The sequence below is a fragment of the Vipera ursinii genome (genome assembly GCF_947247035.1).
Source record: "Vipera ursinii genome assembly, chromosome: 8".
NCBI lineage: Eukaryota > Metazoa > Chordata > Lepidosauria > Squamata > Viperidae > Vipera > Vipera ursinii.
Genome location: NC_139519.1, coordinates 8,429,541 through 8,450,762, shown reverse-complemented (window position 1 = coordinate 8,450,762; position 21,222 = coordinate 8,429,541). Strand labels below are relative to the sequence as shown.

At 42.5% G+C, this 21,222-nt stretch overlaps 1 protein-coding gene across 7 annotated transcripts in view; it reads left to right on the top strand.

Annotated features, from left to right (window-relative positions):
* Positions 1 to 21,222, top strand: part of SORBS3 (sorbin and SH3 domain containing 3) — a 69,583-nt gene that overhangs the window by 21,136 nt on the left and 27,225 nt on the right. For 6 of the 7 annotated variants that reach the window (XM_083368445.1, XM_083368448.1, XM_083368447.1 and 3 more), the window contains exons 2-10: positions 4,895 to 5,001; positions 5,601 to 5,849; positions 7,798 to 7,915; positions 9,044 to 9,276; positions 11,397 to 11,460; positions 14,611 to 14,646; positions 15,695 to 15,779; positions 16,737 to 16,833; positions 17,235 to 17,294. In XM_083368445.1, coding sequence (XP_083224571.1) covers positions 4,957 to 5,001; positions 5,601 to 5,849; positions 7,798 to 7,915; positions 9,044 to 9,276; positions 11,397 to 11,460; positions 14,611 to 14,646; positions 15,695 to 15,779; positions 16,737 to 16,833; positions 17,235 to 17,294 — 987 coding nt within the window. In that variant the 5' untranslated portion in view covers positions 4,895 to 4,956. Of the gene's footprint in view, positions 1 to 3,634; positions 3,698 to 4,894; positions 5,002 to 5,600; positions 5,850 to 7,797; positions 7,916 to 9,043; positions 9,277 to 11,396; positions 11,461 to 14,610; positions 14,647 to 15,694; positions 15,780 to 16,736; positions 16,834 to 17,234; positions 17,295 to 21,222 lie in introns of those variants that run through there. The other variant, XM_083368444.1, reaches the window with a different exon arrangement.

Below are 21,222 nucleotides of genomic sequence, written 5' to 3'. Positions count from 1 at the left end.
GGTATTTCAAAGCTGTTCTAAAATCTTTCTTTTAGCTGTAGCTGATTGACATGCCTCTTCCCCCCTAGATTTCATGTAAATTATAAACTTATTTTCATTCAGCTGACCTGTTCTTCTAATAACAGCTTTCTTCAGAGATGGGGGAAAAAGCCCTCCTTTGGTCTTTGAGTAATTCTAGGACCCTACAGACAATATGTCTGCACTCTCCAATCTAATTGGGGAGAACAAAATAATATATTCTATTTTGGGTCACATTACAAGAAAAATGTTAGGTTGGGAGGATAATTTTGTTTAAATACATGTATTGCCTAGTGATATTCTTTGCAAAACTGTTCAGCTGGGTTCACACGTTATTCTAAGGCTCTAAGCCTTAGGTGGTACTCGACTTAGCAACCGTTCTGATGGAATTTGGACTTACAACAATTTCAGTACTTTGGAATTACTTACAACTCAGATTTGAAATTACGATGGACGCCTCCTGCAGTCATGTGACTGAATTTCGGGCCTTTGGCAACTGGGCTGCATTTATTTAAAGCCATTTATCCCAGTCATGTGACTTCAGTTTATGACAGTTTTGCCAAAAATTGGAATTTACTTATGGTTTTCAGGAAAACCACTCCCATAGAAAACCATTGCTTCACTTGACAACCGCCACATAATGATCATTGCAAACAAAGGTAATAAAATGTGACCGATCTAGTTAAACGACTGTCACAACTTACAACTGTGATGGGCAGGCTCCAATACATCATGAATTGATTAATTGTCAGTCAGTCACTTACAGTTTAGTATGAGATCTATTGTGGCTTATGCCAAAATTAAGCCATAAATATACACAAACTCTTGCAAAATTTCTTTTAACTACGCACTGTTGTAAAGTGGTTTATTTGATATTATTTGGTATCGATTTCAGCATGGTGTGCCCACACAATTGGGATTTACTCACAAAGCATGGTTAAGGAAACCATGGCTTAGTGCAGTGTGTAAACCTGGTTCCATGTGAGACTACTGTAATCTCATAGGCGCAAGCATTTAGATTTCTGGCAGACTCTCTTGATTGAACTAAAGCAGTGCTGTTCAACTTGGCAACTTTAAGACTTGTGGACTTCAACTTCCAGAATTCCCCAGCCAGCCTAGGGAATTGTGCATGGTTGGCTAGGGAATTCTGGGAGTTGAAGTCCACAAGTCTTAAAGTTGCCAAGGTGAAGTGAACTAAAGAATAGGACTACAGACTTCTCATTTCAATTACAGCCAATTGATGAAAAGGATGGATATCCATATTAATATCCACATTTCGTGAGAATTCTTCTGTTTGTTATGTGGGTAACTCAACAGGGATAGGAACAAGAGCAAGTCCTTGCTTGGGCTTTCGACCAGCAGAGTCCACCAGGGCAAAGTTGACTTCTGCCAACCCCAAATCAGACTGATCTCTAGGCTTGTGTTGGAACTGCAGAAACCAGACAACTCATCACAATAAACGTAAATCAAGTGTCATATGTACAATATGCAAAAACCTAGTCTGTGACAGGTCCTTGGTACTCTGTGAGCTTGGTTGTTTTCTTGCAGACATCTCATTATGCAAACTAGGTAACGTCATCAGTGCTTCTGATCACTGAGCACTGATGTTACCTAGTTTGGGTAATGAAATGTCTGCAAGAAAACAAGCAAGCTCAGAGAGCACCAAGGGCCCCTGTTCATTTCAACCCTGAGCTACAAATATTCTTCTTAATTGGAACCCAGTCTTGTAGCCTGTAGTTTCACAAATATAAACTTTTTCCACATACAGGAATGTTGAGTTAGCCTGAATTATTTTCTTTTAAACGCAGAGTTCTGCTGTGTGTAACCTAGGCAGTGTACGTGCTACATTTCTACCAAATCTGGTATTGAATTGTTTTTCTTTAGCTTTTGGGGAGTCTTGACTTGATTATTTTAATTTTGAAACATTTATTTGCAACCGTAGGATTTAGCAAAATTCATATAAAATTGCAGCACATGGGTGTGATTTAAAAGAAGAATAAAGAATAATTTTTATGAACAACCTCCAATTGATTCTCAAAAACCAGAATATTTTCTGATTTATAATGGTCAGAGTCCTACATACTTAGCAATTTTAATTCTTTGTTGTTTTCCAAATGGCATTTAGAGCAATTTTAAAGGGTCTTTGATCCACAGCTGCAGGGAGGAGAGGGGGAAGAGTACATGTGGATCTATGAGGTTTCGTATGCTGTCTTAAAAATGAATAAACATTGAACAAAGAACTTGTTTGCAGCAAAGGCTTAATTGCTATGAAGCTCCAAATTAGTCCATCCTCTTTCTGCAATATTATATTACTGGGTTCTGCCCAGAACAGGTTAAAAGAAGCTGCATCACAGACAGTTCTCAATTTACAACGACAATTTGCGTTGCTAAGCAAGGTGGTTGTTAAATAAGTTGCACCTAATTGTATTACCTTTTTTAACTTGGTTGTTAAATGAATTGTGTGGTTAAGCCAATCTGGGTTGCCCCATTGACTTTCCTTATTGGGAGCCAGATGGGAAGTTCGCAAATGGCGATCACATCACACCAGGATGCTGCAAAGATTGTAAACCATTGTAACTTCAATCAGTGACTAAACTTATGGTTGTAAATTGAGGATTACCTGTATACTGAATCAGACAGAAATCTGTCTAATCTGCTACAGGTAGTCCCCAACTTACTACCGCAATTGAGCCCAACATTTCTATTGCTAAGTGAGACATTTGTTAAGTGAATTTTGCCCCATTTTACAACCTTTCTTGCCTGGTTGTTGATACGTTAGTAACCTGTTTGTTGAGTGAATCGGGCTTCCCTGTTGACTTTGCTTGTCAGAAGGTCGCAAAAAGGGACCTTTGTGGGACACTGCAACCATCATAAATATGAACCAGTTGCCAGGCATCTGAGTTTTGATCATGAGAGCATGGGGGATGCTGCCATGGTCGTAAGTGTGAAAAACGGTCATAAGTCACCCTTTTTGGGGCCATTGTAACTTTGAACGATCACTAAATGAACTATTCTAAGTTGAGGACTACCTGTATTGCCTGGAACAAACCTTCTTTAGTTTTGTTCTCTTGTTTCGGCCTACAGCTAGTGCCGTGCCTGGGGTTTCTCAGTCCAACTTGGAGATGCTGCAAACTGAATCTCTTAAGTTCCAACCCAGCATCCCTGTGTTCTACCACCAAACTACAACCCCTCCATTTCCTGCCTCTGCTTCTGACCTCGTCAAGCTTTTAGCTCTGCAAGATGCCTGTCTCCCACTCATAAACTTTGGCTTCCTCCTGTCCCACTGTGCCAATTTTCTTTACACCCTCACAAGAATCTGGGCATGCACTCAAGCAAACTGTAGCGTGTTGTTTGGGGCTGAATTATTAATATTGAATGATTTGCATAGTCACTGTTGCAACAAAAGTCAATCCCCACTTCCCTCCTGGATGTGTTGGCAGACTGAACAAAACACTGACCTTGCTCTGGGCACAGGACCAACAGTAGAAAGGCAGCTTTGTTTGCCCAGTGCCCAGTAGTGTCAGAAACCAAGAATAGCCGAGATGCCCTGCTCCAGTAAGTCCCTGGATCAGAGAGAACGAAAGCTTTGCAAATAATATAGTGTGCATGCTGGCTGTTCCTCCTGTTGCTCAAACTAGCTCTTATCTGGGACATCTTTTGTTTGCACTTTCCATTTGAGGTGAGATGGGTGGTGTTAAATAGCGGGTTCTTTGGTGCAGGAATGAAGACGCGGAACAGAGTACGGGATAACTCATTGTTTATTTTGTGCTGGAACTGTACTGGGGAAATGTCTGCAACTAGCTGCAATATATAGTCTAGGCGGCAGCCAATAGGTTTGAATTAACCCTTGCCGCCTGGAGATAGCCAATTGCAGCACAGGAGACTTAAAGTCTGGGTTGCTGGAGAGCCGTTAGCTGCTCCAGCAAGAGCCCAGTACATAACAGGTGGTCATGGGGAGTGGTCTCATTCCATCTTTATGCATGCTACATGTATTTGTTTTGAAGCTAACCATAGTGAATGATTTAACCCAATTTTTCTTTTTTTGGAAGGCAAGCTGAGCTGTAAACTAATCACTGCTCACAGAATGCATTAAGCTACATGAGGTTGGCTAATTGGTGTTTCATTATGTCAGTCACTCTTTAAATACACAGTTCAGCAAAGATTTTGGCAAGGGTGACTAACGCACAAGTTCCTTTAAGTGCTAATAGTAATGATTCATTATTGTGATGTTCTGGAAAGTTGGCTAGCAACTGACGAGTAATTACATGAAACAGAGGAAGGGAGAGATTGTCCAGCTTTCGTGCTCTGAAGACCGTCCTTGAGTTCCAAGAAAACAAAACAGAACAGGGATAGGATTCTTGATATCCTTTGATATTCTTGAGGACTAGGGGTGATATCATAGCAGTCTTCCAGTACTTGAGGGGCTGTCACAGAGAAGAAAGAGTCAACCTGTTCTCCAAAGCACCAAAGCAGGAGGGGAAGTAACGGGTGGAAGATTATTACAGAGAGATCCAACCTAAAAGTCAGAAGAAATTTCCTGACAATGAGAACAATTAATCAGTGGAGCCACTTGCCTCCAGAAATTATGAGTGCTCTATCCCTGGAATTTTTCAAGAAGAGACTGCGCAGCCATTTGTCCTGAATGGTATAGGATCTCCTGCTTGAGCAGACTGGAAGACCTTCAAGGTCCCTTCCAACTCTGTTATTCTGTCTTCCACATTTGCTAAGTGAACATCCTCACGTACAATGGTTTTCTGATGGGAGATCCTTTATAGTTAGGGAGGAGGATGTTCTGAATCGAGAGTGCAGAAAGTATGATCTCTTGGTGTAGGTCAAAGCCCTTTTCATACAACAGGTTCATTCTCTGTTTACTCAGGAGACACCACCCTCGGCTGATCCTCCTGTTCAAGGTGGAAGATTTGCACCAAACAAGTTTTGATGGTGGTTGACAACTCCGGATCTGGAATGCTCCGTTCCCCAAATGTGAGTTTCTGTGCTTAAACTTGCCATGGTATTATTAGTGTTGATAGTGTGTAATGCGTAGCGATCCTTAAAAATAACAGGAAATCTTTTCAGAGCTGATGTCAGGGATGTGGAATATAGATCCCAGAGGAGCCATTGAGGCTTCTGATAAATAATGGCACTGCTATAATCCAGCACCGGCCCTTCTAGATAGGCATGTCCAGAGTCAAAAGTAGTCATTCCCGTCTCAGCTTCCCACGGAAGGAACGATGATATGTTTGGGATGATTTGATCTCCAAAACAAAGGCGTGGGCAGGTTGGAAGCGCTACTACTGCTTGCTCATGATTTCCTGGAAGAGCCTACGAAATATGAACTAATGATCAACAGACAAAAAATTTTCTGCATGCAGGAAATCCCAGTTAGAAATTGGGGCATTCCCAACCAAAAAGTCAATAGCAGAGGGTGGGAAAGTCCTTCTAGTTATAACCAGGAGATCTAGATCTAGATCTAGAATGATGGCAGAGAGAATACTGGGAATACAAAACAAAACAAAACCTAGACATCAACATTTTGCAGATCAAGAGGCTTGAACACCTTTCTTTCCCCCCACCCCCTGCAGGGCTTGCCATATGCCGAGCAGCATTTTCATGATGGTGGAGAACATCCTTCACCTGCTTCAAGTGGATCCAGTTACACATCTCCTCCACATCACTCAAGAGCCGGAGTCTCTGCAGAAGTTCTGGGTCTTAGGCAGGATGACTTTTTCATATCACACCTCCAGAAGAGCCCAACTATCCATAGTGGGAGTCTCACCTCTCCATGGGCCACGTCCACTCCGCAGAGTAAACGGAACCCCACATATTATAGAGTGAGTGTTCCTTCCTTGAACCAAGCTGATGGGAAGACTGGGGTCTGATGAGTTTTACTTGTGAAGATTGCTTGTTCTCCAAGAAGGTCAGGCCCTCAACATGCCCAGGTGTTCCAAACAAGCTGTGGCAATGTCAAAACGAAGGTGCATGTCATCTTACCATTGCCATGCTTATGTAATAATGTTGTAAAGCCTGACTGCAAGCAGATAAATCACATCATCTGTGTGACTGTCATCACATACGTTTTGTCATCTCCCCATTTCCTCCCAGTAACTGACTGGTTTTATTTGTTTAAGTCAGGGGTCTTCAAACTTGGCTCTTTTATGACTTGTGGACTTCAACTCCCAGAATTCCTCAGCCAGGCACGTGTTTGAAGACCCCTGGTTTAACTATACCAAATTGTTTTCTGTAAATGGATTTTTTCTTCTTCGATTTATCTCTTAGGTTCATAGCCTAGTTTCTGGGAAGTAAAGGTCTACGCTGCACTCTTTTATTTTCCTGACAACAAATCTGAGATATTGGTTGAGCTGGGATCTGATAAATTCAGAGGATTTGCTTAAACTGTACTTTATAGCCAGTTCAATTTAATTTACTGATGACTCTTTATTAATGTGAAGACTGACTTTTGGAAGCTTTGGTGAGGACAGGTAGATGGGGAGGACACGATCAGCTTTATAATATCAGGTCTTTGGATTTGCTGACTCTTTTTCCTCTCCATAAGTGAAAAGTTGAGAGCCAGTTTGGTTTAGTGGTTAATGTACCAGGCTAGAAAGCAGGAGACCGTGAGTTCAAGTCCCACCTCAGCCATGAATGCCAGCTGGGTGACTTGGAGCCAGTCACTCTCATTTCAAGCTGAGGGGAAAATAGGAGGAGGAAGATATGTTGGAGATGTTCGCTGCCTTGAATTATTTGTGAAAATAATAAAAGGCGGGATAAAAATAAAAACAAGGTGTTTTTCCCTATCAAACGTAGGGGGAGAAAAATAGAATAAGAGGCCAGATTAGATAAAGTTTAAGAGTCAGACTAAGTTAATTATGTGAATTGAATTAAGCACACATTTTTGCATATTTCTACTCAACTCTGAGGACAATGTTTCATTAAAATTGTCCCCCAGTGATAACAAGCTGCTCTCTCTGCTTGGTCAAATTAGTCTTCACAGCATAAAAATGTGCAGAAGTTGCATATTTGCTCACCCTTCATCCTTCATCAGTTCCTCGATTGCAACATTCCGTGGCTGTTGCTTATCAATTCCAAGGAAAACTATTGAGAATATTACACAGAAATCTATACAATATAATTAGGTGTTCACCAGTCTGGACTGAGAAAGTAATTTTCAAGGCAAACCATATAAATCTATCCAGAAAGATCAAAGGGAGGGAGGGAGGGAGGGAGAGAGGGAGGGAGGGAGGGAGGGAGGGAGGGAGAGAGAGAGAGAGAGAGAGAGAGAGAGAGAGAGAGAGAGAGAGGAGAGAGTAAATTGCCTTCAGAAAAGATTGGAAATTTGCATGCTGTTTGTCCACACTATTGCATAGCTCAGTTCATTAGAATCCAGTATGAGAAACTAGTTAAAATAATGTTACAAAATAATACTGATGTTTTTAGGAAGAATTACTAAAGAATTTACACTGGTAAATTTGAAATAAAGTCTTATTGTTCTCAATGAACAAAGAACAAAGAAAAAGTAATGGAATAAATGTCCACTCTCGCAAGATGATAAGAATAAAAGCATTTTACCAATCTTCAGCCCGAGGAGCTTTCCTCATGTAAAAGGTATATACAATATAGGCAGAAGGCGTGCCTCAGATTGTGATTAGTAATGTTCCTGTGATGCACAATTGAGCAACGACAAATACGTTTCCCTTTTTACAACTTAGGGGTTTTTTTGAAAGAGAGCAGAAGTTGGCTTACTAATGGATGATCCTCTTTTTTAATCTGTTTTGTATAAAGATTCCTGTGATTCGCAACTGTGGGTCTAATACCCTCAATTTTGAATTCCACGATACAACTCCCCGCCGAGTGTACAACGGGATATCCCAACCATGGAAAACAACTCAGCAGAGTTCAGGTAACTCCAGCCAAGAATGGAAGTGATTATAAATTTCCTTGGCAAGCTGCGCAGAACACTTTGTAGTCCTTGCTGTCTTATCTTCCTGTTATCCATTTGTGTTTGATCCTTTAAGTTACAACTAGACTCACTTCTAAAGCTCAGCAAGCTTTATGGTCCTCCTGTTGGGGGAAGAGCTGAGAGCCTTTGATGGTCCTTTTTGACAGCAGATCTTTGAGTAAAAGACAGTGTTTAAATTCAGCAGCGTGTCTAAAGCCAACACTCCCATTCTCTCTCTATCATCCCTGCCTCCCTTTTAGGAAGTAATTAGATAGGATAAAATATTGACATCTCCAGTGCACCCTTGATGTGGATGGAAAAGAGCAAATGCTTATCCTGGCCTTGGGTTTTTTTAATGGAAAGGACATGAAATACACAATACAGTTAGTCCTTGACTTAAAACAGTTCATTCAGTGACTGTTGAAAGTTGCAACAGCCCTGAAAAAAGTGACCCTACGATAATTTTTCACACTGATGACCATTGCGGCATCCCCATGGTCATGTGATGGCAACTGGTTCATATTTATGACAGTTGCCATGTCCTGGGGTCACCTTTTGCGACCTTCTGACAAGCAAACTCAACGGGGAAGCCAAATTCACTTAACAACCATGTGACTAATTTAACAACTGCAGTGATTCACTTAACCACTGTGGCAAGAAAGGTTGTAAAATGTGGCAAAATTCACTGAACAATTGTCTCACTTAGCAACAGAAATTTTGGTCTCAATTGTCGTACATTGAGGACCACCTGTGCTTGGAAATCATGACACCAATTCTTACCATAACCTATATTTTATCAGTGATGTGCAGAACAGAACCAGCCACCTCATCGGAAATAGTCACTAGAACCTCTTTGGGGCTAGTCCAAGTACCACTTAATCTGTTTCCATGATAATTCAGGCCATCTTAAATGATTTTTAAAGCCAACCCATGTAAAATTGCCAAATAATATTTTTGCAGTCTTATCTGGGAAGTGCAGCAATTTGATTGTTCTAAAGGTAGCATTAGGAGAGTCAGTGTAGACAGGGATAGGACACGATGCTCAATTAGATCTTCCTCTCATTATGCTCTGACTGTATCTCTCGGCAGCGAATAATTGGTACCCAACCTGGCCTGCTAAAGAAATTAGACCACTGAGAACTGAGGCTGCTGCTCCTCCTTACTTGGCTAATTCAGTCAATCACGCAACTGTGAGTGGCTTAGCACAACCGGGCTGGTCAGCGACCTGGACGAAAGATGGCAAGAGGAAGGAGAAGCGCTGGGTGAAGTACGATGGGATCGGGCCAGTGGATGAGTCTGGGATGCCTCTTGCTTCTCGATCGGTGAGTCCTCAAAGTAATTGTAAGCAGGATGGAAAAGTCCACTTGTCAGTATCCTTCTTCTCTAGAAGAGAGCATTATGGAGCTCAGGGTTGAACTGTTAATCATGTTAATGAATTCATAGCGGGGTCTAAGACAATTTGCCAGGGCCAAATCATCACTGCCAACTCGCCATGGAACAACTTGCCATGGTCAACTCACTGTGGGACAATTCGCTGTGGGACAAGAGTTACACTAATATCAAAGAAATGGTGAAATGGAATAATTAAAGAAAGGATGCAAAAGGAGGGACAGAATAAAATGTGAATGACAAAAAAATTAAAATAATTTATTTATTTTAAATAATTAAATTGTTAAATTGTCCCGCGTCAAGTTGCCCCATGGCAAGTTAGCCACGGTGAGTTGTCCCGCAACAAGTTTGATGGTGGCAAGTTGTACCATTCTGTTCAGAGTGTGCCTTCAGAACCCCTAGTGTGATGCTTTCCCCTTCGTTTTTGACAGATAACATTTCTGTTTGATATTAAGAGTATAAAAAGGTAAAGGTAAAGGTAAAGGTTCCCCCGCACATGTGTGCTAGTCGTTTCTGACTGTAGGGGCCGGTGCTCATCTCCGTTTCAAAGCCGAAGAGCCAGCGCTTGTCCGAGGACATCTGCTGGACGCCAAAGGCACATGGAATGCTGTCACCTTCCCACCGTAGTGGTCCCTATTTTTCTACTTGCATTTTTACGTGCTTTCGAACTGCTAGGTTGGCAGAAGCTGGGACGAGTAACAGGCTTTCACTCTGTTATGCGGCACTCAGGATTTGACCCACCAAACTGCCGACCTTCTGATCGACAAGCTCAGTGTCCTAACCCACTGAGCCAAAATTATTATTATTTGGCCAAAATTGGTGCAATGCGTATAATTTTTGGTACCAATAGAAGAGAATTTCATTACCCAACTAGGTAATACCATCAATGCTAATGAATGTGGGGTTTGATCCCTGTTTATATACAGTTGCTTGCACTGCCAGTGTTGGTGGGGGTACGCTGTATTGCTTGGTAGTCCCTTGTTTACTGCCTGATCGTTTGTTTGATGGTATGTCTCCTTTGGTTAAGCTACTGTTTCTGCTTGATTGTTTGTCTGGTGCTAATCCCTGCTTATCTAGGTGTTGGCTACTGGAAAGGATGAGTTCTGGTCTTTTTAATTCCTTTCTAGATAAGCAAGCAGATACAGAATTCCACCCTTCTTCTTTTTAAAAATACTATCCACTGCCAAGCTGTCACAGGCTGGGGACCTCCTGGATTAATTCCCAAGCCATGAAAACCTGGGGCTGATGTGGCAGATAAATGAGAGCCATCTGTGCAGAAATGGGAAAAAAAAATGTGGCTTTCCAGATGTCTATGAATTACCATTCTAAGCATCTTTTAGCATTGGCCCATGGTTGAAGCTGCTAAGAATTGTAGTTCAACGATATCTGGAAAGCTATAGGTTTGACACCCGGGATTTAAAATTATCCAAATGTTGATCTGACATTGAGTGGTTTCTGTGATGTCACTGACATGAAAATACTTTCCTTGCAAGAGTTGGCATACAAATCTAATGCTGGGTTAATATAAGAGAGTGAAAATCTAATGCTGGGTTAATATAAACTGAAGTTTACAAATTGAAAGCCAATCTTAGGAATAAGTGCTCTTTGCCAGTTACCCATTACTGCCCAGGGGATCTCTTTCTAGGTCTCTTAGCCTTGATAATAGATTTTGTATTTGCATCAGAGCTCTTATTCTCTTACATTCTCTTATTTAACTTTAAAGAAGGAAGCTAAAAGAGGGCTGGTCTTCCCATTTGCAAGGTCCCTTACATTTGTATAATGTTTACTTCCTCCCTCTACACATCCTCAGAGTTCATCATTTACTTGCCTGTTTGCTCTGTGCACAGAGACAAGAAAGCGGGATTCCTAGTAGTCTATGCATTGTGTATTACTGAATACAACATCTTCTTGCACTGCTGTGAGAATCTTACTTTCCTTTTGTGTTGCAGAATTGTCTAATTCCATGCAAAGATGTCGCCTAGTCCTTCGTGGTATGTGTATCTTTGTTCCATCTTTTCTGTTACTGATTTTACATGTTTGTTTTGCATTGCAGAGTGTAGACAGCCCTAAGGACTGGTATCGCAGCATGTTCCAGCAAATCCACAGTAAACTTCCAGGTATGGACTTTTTCAGAGCATTGTGTTAATTTAGATCAGTGTTTCAATTCCCAGAATTCCCCAGCCAGCACAGCAGCTGGAGAATTCTGGGAGTTGAAGTCCACACATTTGAAAGGTTGAGAAACAGCAATTTAGATCCAAAAACCATCCCAATCATTTCAGACTCTCTCTCCATTTGCAGTTTAAAGCAACATAGCAATGCCCTGACTAGTTCAATTTTCTCCCCTGCATGATGTTCACCTCATTTCATTCTTGTTTCACACATTAAACCCCCACGGTTTCTTCATGTTATATACCAGGACAAAAATAGTCTTTCCCTCTTGAATCACATATTATTCCACCTTGTTTTTGGAGGTCTTCTAGTCCAACCCCCTGCTGAAGGCAGGTGACTTTCCATTTTGGTCAAATGGAAGTCTCTTCTTGAAGATCTCCAGTGATGGAGCAGCCTCAACCTCTGGAGGAAGCTGTTCCACTGATTCATTGTTCTCGCTGTCAGGAAATTTCTCCTCAATTCTAGGTTGGATCTCTCTTTAACAAACTTTCACTCATTACTTCTTGTCCAGCCCTCTGGTGCTTTGGAGAGTAGGTCAACCTCCTCTTCTTTGTGACAGCCCCTCAAATACTGGAAGACAGTTTGATATGCTAGACATGCCTAATTCCCTCAATCATTCATCACACGAATTAACTTCCAGATCGCTTATCATCGTTGTTGCTCTTCTCTGCACTCTTTCATCTATTTCAGGCCAATAATCCCAGTAAAATTTGACAGAGAATCACAACAGAGGCAGGAAAGGTCAGGAATGTGCAATGTGTACAGCTAATTTTCTTATGCCTTGTTTTTGCTGATACATATTGATATGGATTGCATTTAACTCAATAACGAGAAAGTGGCTTTGGAAACCATAACCTGGAGATTGACCGCCCTAGACAGAGATAAAAACAGCAAGGAACACTACAATGACATACAAAGCCCTACATGGCATGGGTCCGGACTACCTGCGGGAGCACCTTCTGCCAATGTCAGCGCCCCACCGCCCTGTGCGCTCCCACAGAGAGGGCCTCCTCAGGGTGCCACCGCTCAAGGAATGTCGGCTGGTGGCCCCCAGGGGGAGGGCATTCTCAGTGGGTGCGCCAGCCCTCTGGAACAGCTTGCCAACCGAAATCCGGATGGCCCCCGACCTCCGCACCTTCCGGCGAGAATTAAAAACTTACCTGTTCCAGCAGTCCGGCCTGGCCTGATAGCTCTTATTGGGGTCCCAGTTTGTATTTTACTAGTGTTTGTTTTTCATTACGGTTCATTCTGTATGCCTATCTTATTCTGTACACCGCCCTGAGTCCCTCGGGAGAAGGGCGGTTTATAAAAACAAATAAATAAATAAATAAATAAATAAATAAATTTTTGAGCGTCCTCTAGTGGATAGCAATTACCATTCTGTTTCTATACTGCCATGGCTTTTCTGGGAATTTCCCCACATCATAATCTATTTTGTCTGCCAGATGAAGCTTAGACCTAAAGAGAGGTGCCCACTCTTGTCACCTCCCTATTTATGCATCTGAAACATGGTTTTGTTTCCGGCCACACTGCTATTCATATGATCTGCAACTCACTCTTAAGGTAGCAATCTCCTACTGCTTTTCCTCCTCATTTTCTTACTAACAGCGAGTCAGATGCATTGTGTTGTGGCCAGAAACAGCCTTGTAGTGTGTTGTTGGAGATATACAGTACAGGTAGTTCTCAACTTACGACTTAGTCCTCGATTTACCACCCCAATTGAGCCCGAAATTTCTGTTGTTAAGTGAGACATTTGTTAAGTGACTTTTGCCCCATTTTACGATCTTTCTTGCCACTGTTGTTAAGTGAATCACTGCAGTTGTTAAGTTAGTAAGGTGCTGTTAAGTTAGTAAGGTGCTTGTTAAGTGCACCTGGCTTCTCCGTTGACTTTGCTTGTCGGAAGGTCGCAAAAGGGGATCATATAACTGCAGGACACAGCAACGGTTATAAAATCTGAATTAGTTGCCAAGCATCTGAATTTTGATCATAGGATCATGGGAATGCTGCAAAGGCTGTAACTGTGAAAAATGGTCATAAGTCACCTTTTTCAGTGTTATTGTAATTTTGAATGGTCACTAAACGAACCATTGTAAGTCAAGGGCTACCTGTACTTTTTTAGAAAAAACCAATAAAGGTCTGTAGTGAGCAGGATGCAAACCTGGCTCAACCGTGAACATGCCTGTTGATTTTAGTCAAAGCAAGTCATAACTCTCAAATTGTAAGGTGAGAATCTGAGATCCGCCTGCTACATTCCTTGATGTACATACCTCCTGGAGGTTCAGACGTCCCTAGCTCATATCTTGATAAAGCTGACCATCCTTTTCTTTGCTTTTTACTCCATGTTCTTTGACAATAATAATCAGCATTCTGGGTTCTGATTTTTGCATCCTCCGATTTGTACTTAACATAAGGGCTGGTGTTAGCAACTGGTATCCTTGAGCAACTAATAGGCCATGGTGGAGTCACAGCTAATAGCAGGTTTAGGCCTCTTGTGATTCTTTTTTTTTTTGTCTGGACAACACTCTAAATAGATCCAGTCAGATTTGCCCAACCTAGCAGTTCATTAGGAAATTAATTTAATTTGGAGCTTAATAGGGGTTTTAAGAGGGACGTGGTGGCTCAGTGGGTTAGGATGCTGAGCTTGTCGATCAGAAGGTCGGCAGTCTGGCGGGTCGAATCCCGAGTGCCGCGTAACAGAGTGAGCGCCTGTTACTCGTCCCAGCTTCTGCCAGCCTAGCAGTTCGAAAGCACGTAAAAATGAAAGTAGAAAAATAGGGACCACTACGGTGGGAAGGTAACAGCGTTCCGTGCGCCTTTGGCGTCTAGTCATGCCGGCCACATGACCACGGAGACGTCCTCGGACAAGCGCTGGCTCTTCGGCTTTGAAACGGAGATGAGCACCGGCCCCTAGAGTTGGAAATGACTAGCACGCATGTGCGGGGGAACCTTTACCTTTTTAGGGGTTAAACCCCAGCAATTTCCTACTGCTCAGAGCACTGCATCTTTGTAAGCCATGAAGGAAGTATGGTAGGGAATCTGTTAGCTTTAGTCCTCTCATATATAGCCCACTTCCCATGGACATCTCTCTTCTCTTTCAGAATCATACCTGGATTGCGATCCCTACAACTCAAGAGGTAGATATTGTTTTCTGCTTTTGAACATGCTCCCTAGCTGTGTGGAAATGTTTGGTTTCCCAGGAATGACACAGTAACAGCAAACTGTGGGGTTCTAGTGTTGAGAGAAAAGCATAGTAGAAGAGGTTCAAGGTGTTTCATTTATGGGACAAGAATTTGTACCAAGAAGGAAGCAAAAGCTTGCCGGAATGGATCTTGGGGTCATTCTACTACACCAATAAAATGTTCAGATCTATATTGTAGAAGCAACAGTGTGGGGTTGAAAACTGCCATCAGCATAAAGAGCAAATACTATAGTACACCTGGGCTTTGTTCTTGACCCTTTAATATTTTCTCCTGACTCTGTGGAAGTGACTGATGTGGAAATAATACTTGCTTGGCTGGGACAATGCTTAAAAGGCCCCCAGCACCCAAATGAAGGGCCTGAAGACATCAGACATGGCTTCATAGAGACTTCGTAATGAGAAATTCTCATTTGGTTCGACTTCTGCCTGTGAATAGGCTATATTAGAAAATGGTGGTTTTCCCACCCTGAAAAATGTAACGGAGGGATTCCCCTCCCACCAGGAAAGTGCCTAGTACAAAGGTAGGCAAGATTTAAGTGGTAGGAACCACAATGTTTTTACAGGAGGGCATAGGTAGAATAAGAGGAACCAGGTTGCAGGTGTGATTAATGCTGGGGTTTTCTGGTATTCAAGGCAAGGTTTGGAGAGAGACTTCTTTGTTTGCTATTTTAAATCCCAATTCAAAATAGCAGTTAGCTGTACTGTTAATGTTCAAATCTCTGAACATCAACCACAAACTGTACCATCCAAATTCAGCTGAATGGTCATGTTGACTTCTGAGATAGCAAAAAGACGATTCTTGACTTGTGCCAACACTAAGGCTTTAGGCTGTCCATCGGTGGCCTAAGAGAATTTCTAAATGGAGTGTGTGTGTGTGTGTGTGTGCATGTGTGGAGGTTTTGGGAAGAGAGCAAAGAGATCATCCATGGTTCCATTTGAAAAGGATTGTCTGCCTCAGACAGTCATCATTTTGTCTCCTCCAGATCATGACCCTCCAGGGCTCATGAAGAACCAGCCTCCAGGGATGATCTCAAACAGTTCCTCTCGCCAAAAGAATGGCTTGGATTGGTGAGTAGAAATGTGGAAGATGTGGTTCTCTCCAGTGAAGGAGGACAACCAATCAACATACAGAGAAGTGGCAAAGCCATATGAACATCAGAAAAAAATATGGGGTTGAATGTAAACTTATGAGATTATGCACTTTCCTGATATATTTACATTATAAATGTAAGCTTATTTGCAACTCAATCTCATGCACTTATTCAGAAGGGAGGTCCATTTCAGTTAGTGGGACTTTAGTACAAGTGAATTTGAGTCTTAAGTATTTTGGGGAAGCATTTAAGAAGCATTCAACAGGCTTTGAGGAAAGTAAACAAAATGCTTCCTGAGATATTGGAGGCATCCTTGTTCCCAGATTCTGTGTGTTCTTTTCTGACTTAGTGTTTTACAGCTGGCTCTGGACAACGGACCGAAAAACTAATTAGACTGTCCAAAATTGGTCCATTATTGGGATAATTCATCAGTTTGAATGCATGCCTGCTCCAGTGCCCATCTGTGTCACTAGAGGGAGATGTGAGATTTCAACATGAAATGGATTCATCTATAAATTTATACATGTACTGTATAAATGTGCCCTTGCTATTATCTCGATGACTTACGTCTCAGTCAATTTCAGCTGAAGATGTGCATTGCTTTGCTTGTGTTTGAAGGGTTATCAGGTGACAATGGGAGGTCCCTGTGTGATGGTTTCAGCTTCGCCATTTCACAACACGCAACATCAGCCTCGGTCTACCACTTACCAAGAAATGTGGATGCACTGATACTACCTGAAGATACTTTAGGGAGGGAATGTAGTGGCCAACGCTCAAAAATGGCTCGTAGACTATTGAAACAATCCTTTGATGCTGGGAATGGTCCCTGCTAAAGTGGATCTTTGCCAATACAAGGAAGGAAGTCATTGGGGTCAAAGGGGAGACAACGCACATCATGCAGAGCACTTGAGGGTCTCCTACCTTTCTTTTGCAGGAGAAGTTGGGAAACTGCAGATGCCACCAGCAATGAGCCCGGGAGCATTTTTGATTACGAACCTGGAAAGTCATCCATCCTTGACAATCCTACTCTGGTAAGTAGATCCATAGTTTTGAGTGGAATATTCACTGATAGAACAATTAGTAGGCCCAGCTAATATCTGAAGCAGATTTGGTGTATTGCCAATGAATGGAAGTACAGCACAGTGGAATATGGAAATAGTGATCTTGTGCATTCCTCTGGCAAGTAAACCCCCTTGACCTCAAGAGGCATTAAAGGATTCCACACATGCTCACAAGTTACTGAGCTCAAACTGAATATAAGGGAAAACAGATGAACCATAGTTGTAACACCATATGGGAAATTGGCCTCTGGAGTGGGAAGTCCCACCCTGTTCTGCATCCTCCTACTCCAAGGCCAAGGACCATTGTCCCAAATATGAATTATTTCTAACTTGGCATTCTTTTCATTGACGTTTTAATTTGCCCATTACAGGCTAAGAAGTCCTTCACACCATCTTCGGCACGATGCCCATCACCCTGTCTGCCAATTGAGGTGAGTCCTTTCTGAAAAGCAAGGGAAATGCACACTTGGCCTCTGGCAATGTAAGTAGACACAGCCAAACACATGCTATCAACTTCCTTGAAAAAATTGAGGATTGGGCGGTTAATGTAGCCAGCGAGAGGGAATGGTTCTCCCAAGACGCCTGAAGTGCAGCTGTGTTTACTGGCTTCCATGGAGCAGGATTCTTTGTTATTTCCTCTCCCCTCCTCCTCTGCCTTAAAAATTGTGCTACACACAGCAAGTAAGCTGCCCAGAGTTGCAGACAAGAATGCACCGGGTCAGGGTTTAGAGCGGATGGGATAATGTACTATCTATGATTCAACAAAACCAGGTGCCCTTTTTATGCTAGGGTTAAAATCATGTGTCCGCTCTCTTTTTTAAAAAAAAATAGTCCGTGCCCATACAATTCAGGAAAAGCCAGTTTCCATTGTTAATTATGATCCTTCACATTGAAAATCTACCTTCGACTAGAATTTTTTAAATAGGATTTTGAAAAGTTGAATTTGGTATTCATTATCATGCTGCACTGTCGCTGAACTATGCATGATAATACCCTGTGCCATTGAAGCATTATAATTTCTGTTTCTGAAATTATCAACTTCACTGTAATCTTAACTTCAGTGTAAATATAAAGCTTTCCCTTATTTACCCCAGCTGCTCTGTTTTTCTAACTCCTGCCTGCAATATAATGAATAACAGATGCTAGACATGATATTGGTGCCTCCACAAATGATTTCTAGTGGGGTCTCATATTTTTCTGATGCCGGGAAAAAAAAGACTATGAAAGACTAAAAGAATGGTTATAAATTAAAATGCTTCCAGAGAACTTAAATTCTAGCCAGTACAGATTCCAGAATAATGAATCTTTTTATAGACTCATCAAATTATCCCATACTTTCCAAGGTTAGTTTGAAAATATTTGATGCCTCCCACATCAAGGTAATGCTTTTCCTTCCTTCCTTCCTTCCTTCCTTCCTTCCTTCCTTCCTTCCTTCCTTCCAACTGCCTGGACAAATTCCTACAATTTTCTTGTCCAGATTTTGGATGTGGTTTGCTCTCTCAGCCCTCTTATTTATTATTTTTATTTATTTTAATTCCATTTATATCCCGCCCTTCTCCGAAGACTCAGGGCGGCTTAGAAGCTTAGCAGTAGCAGTAGCCTTCATTCTATGTATATGCCTGATTATTAGGGCTTTCAGGGGGCCCCCAAGTGGCATTATTACAAAGTCAGCTTATTGCCCCCAACAATCTGGGTCCTCATTTTACCTACCTCGGAAGGATGAAAAGCTGAGTCAACCTTGAGCCTGGTGGGACGCGAACCTGCACTAATTGCAGGCAGCTGGTGTTACTTAAGGAGGCATTAGCCCCCTGCTCCACCAAGGACTCTCTCTTCCTCTCTTCCTGAGAGGGCTGAGAGAGAACACAGAGCAAAATAACAGAGTTGGAAGGGACCTTGGAGGTCTTCTAGTCCAACCCCCTGCTGTCAAAACACCTCTTGAAAACCTCCAGTGATAAAGCAGAACTGGTCCACGGTCACCCAGCAGGCTTTGTAAGGCAGGGCTAGAATTCAGGTCCTCCAGTTTTTGGCCTGCTTCCTTTAACCACTGCACCAACTGGCTCTCAGCCCCCTCCATATTGCACTATCAACCGGTAAGCAGGATTGTGTAATTCATATAATGAACAGCTGCAGCCTAACCTGATTAAATTCAAAATGGAACCACCAAAGGAAAAGGCATGTATGTAATGCATTAAAAATATGTTTTGGCTTCTCTGAGGTCTCTTCCACCGAATTCCAAAACTCCGATATCAGTGCCATTTCCAGAAAGTCCTGAGTTAACCTAAGTCAGGGGTCTTCAAACTTTGGCCCTTTTGGGACTTGTGGACTTCAACGCCCAGAATTGGGAGGAATTCTGGGAACTGAAGTCTGCAAGTCCTAAAAGGGCCAAGTTTGAAGACCCGTGACCTAAGTGGTGCTGCCAGGAAGAGAAGCCCTCAACAAGGTGTCCTTTGGGAGGACCACAGAGAAGAAACAACGGATGGAAACTAATCAAGGAGAGAAGCAACCTGGAATTAAGGAGAAACTTCCTGACAATGAGACAATTAACTAGTGGAACAGCTTGCTGTCAGAAGTTGTGGGTGCTCCATCACTGGAGACTTTCAAAAGGAGATCGGACAACTATTTGTCTGAAACATATAGGGTCTCCTGCTTGAGAAAGGGGCTGGACTAGAAGACCTCCATGGTCTCTTCCAGCTCTATTCTGATTGATTTCAAGACACCTTCCTGCTACAACTCTCTTGTTCTCTCAGTCCCTGGCATGTGCACTGGTATCTTTGCCCTTCCTTCCTTCCTTCCTTCCTTCCTTCCTTCCTTCCTTCCTTCCTTCCTTCCTTCCTTCCTTCTTTCTCCCTTTCTTCCTTCTCTCCTTCCCTTCCTTCCTTCCTTCCTTCCTTCCTTCCTTCCTTCTCCGTTTCTTCCTTCTCTCCTTCCCTTCCTTCCTTCCTTCCTTCCTTCCTTCCTTTGTTCTCTCCCTTCCTTCCTTCCTTCCTTCCTTCCTTCCTTCCTTTGTTCTCTCCCTTCCTTCCTTCCTTCCTTCCTTCCTTCCTTCCTTCCTTCCTTCCTTCCTTCTCCCTTTCTTCCTTCTCTCCTTCCCTTCCTTCCTTCCTTCCTTCCTTCCTTCCTTCCTTCCTTCCTTCCTTCCTTCCTTTGTTCTCTCCTTCCCTTCCTTCCTTCCTTCCTTCCCTCCCTCCCTCCCTCCCCTTGGGCGAATTCCCACAATTCTCAATAAAATGTGTTCATTTTTATAAAATCCAGTTAGCTTAATTTCCTGGAATAGGTATTGTGCCTCAAAATTTGGTCAAGTGTGGCCTTTGTCAGTTTTTGCCCTTCCTTTGGAAATATCCTTGTGGAAACTAGAGCCTTGTGTTGCAGTAACTAATAAAAGCAAACCATAAATATAAACAAACATAAAGGCTTTAAACTGCACCCTAACTGAATGTTTCTCCATGAAAAAGCACTCTGCATATAGAAAATATTCCAGGAAAGGGTGTGTGTGTGGGTGTGGGTGTGGGTGTGGGTGTGTGTAAAAAAACACACTACTCTAGACATTTGTCTGAAGCATACTGTTCTTTACATGTTGGAATCTTTTCCAGTATGTAAGAGCTCTCTCTTACCTACTGGAAAAGATTCCAACATGTAAAAAACAGTATGCTTCAGACAAATGTCTAGAGTGTGGTGTTGTTTTTTTTTTACAAACACACACATTTAGCCTTGGTGGAGCAGTGGGCTAATGCCTCCTTAAGTAACACCAGCTGCCTGCAATTAGTGCAGGTTCGCATCCCACCAGGCTCAAGGTTGACTCAGCCTTCCATCCTTCCGAGGTAGGTAAAATGAGGACCCAGATTGTTGGGGGCAATTAAGCTGACTTTGTAATAATGCCGCTTGGGGGTGTTTGAAAGCCCTAATAAGCAGGCATATACATAGAATGAAGGCTACTGCTAAGCTTGTAAGCCGCCCTGAGTCTTCGGAGAAGGGCGGGATATAAATGGAATTAAAATAAAAAAATAAATAAATTTAGTTGTGACTGCACATCTATGAACTGACTTGCAGTTTTACATTCCAAAGGAAAGTGACACCTCTCTTGCAGTCCCTGAATTATAGCCTTGAGCCTGCGTTCATGTGGGCTGTTTAACTGGTTGCCCTTCCAACCTAAAGGGGACTTGTGTAATCAGGGTATCAGGTTGATTGTATTGTGCAACTGAACTGTTCGGGTAGCAGTGACTACACCTTGACTCCACCCATGCTGGCATGACCAGAGCCTGCCCCTCTGGCACTGCAGTGGGCACAAGTCAGCTTCACGTTCTTGTCTCAACCAAACAGCCCTGGGCTTTTTTTGCTCTCTCACTGTGGTCTCCGCCGCCC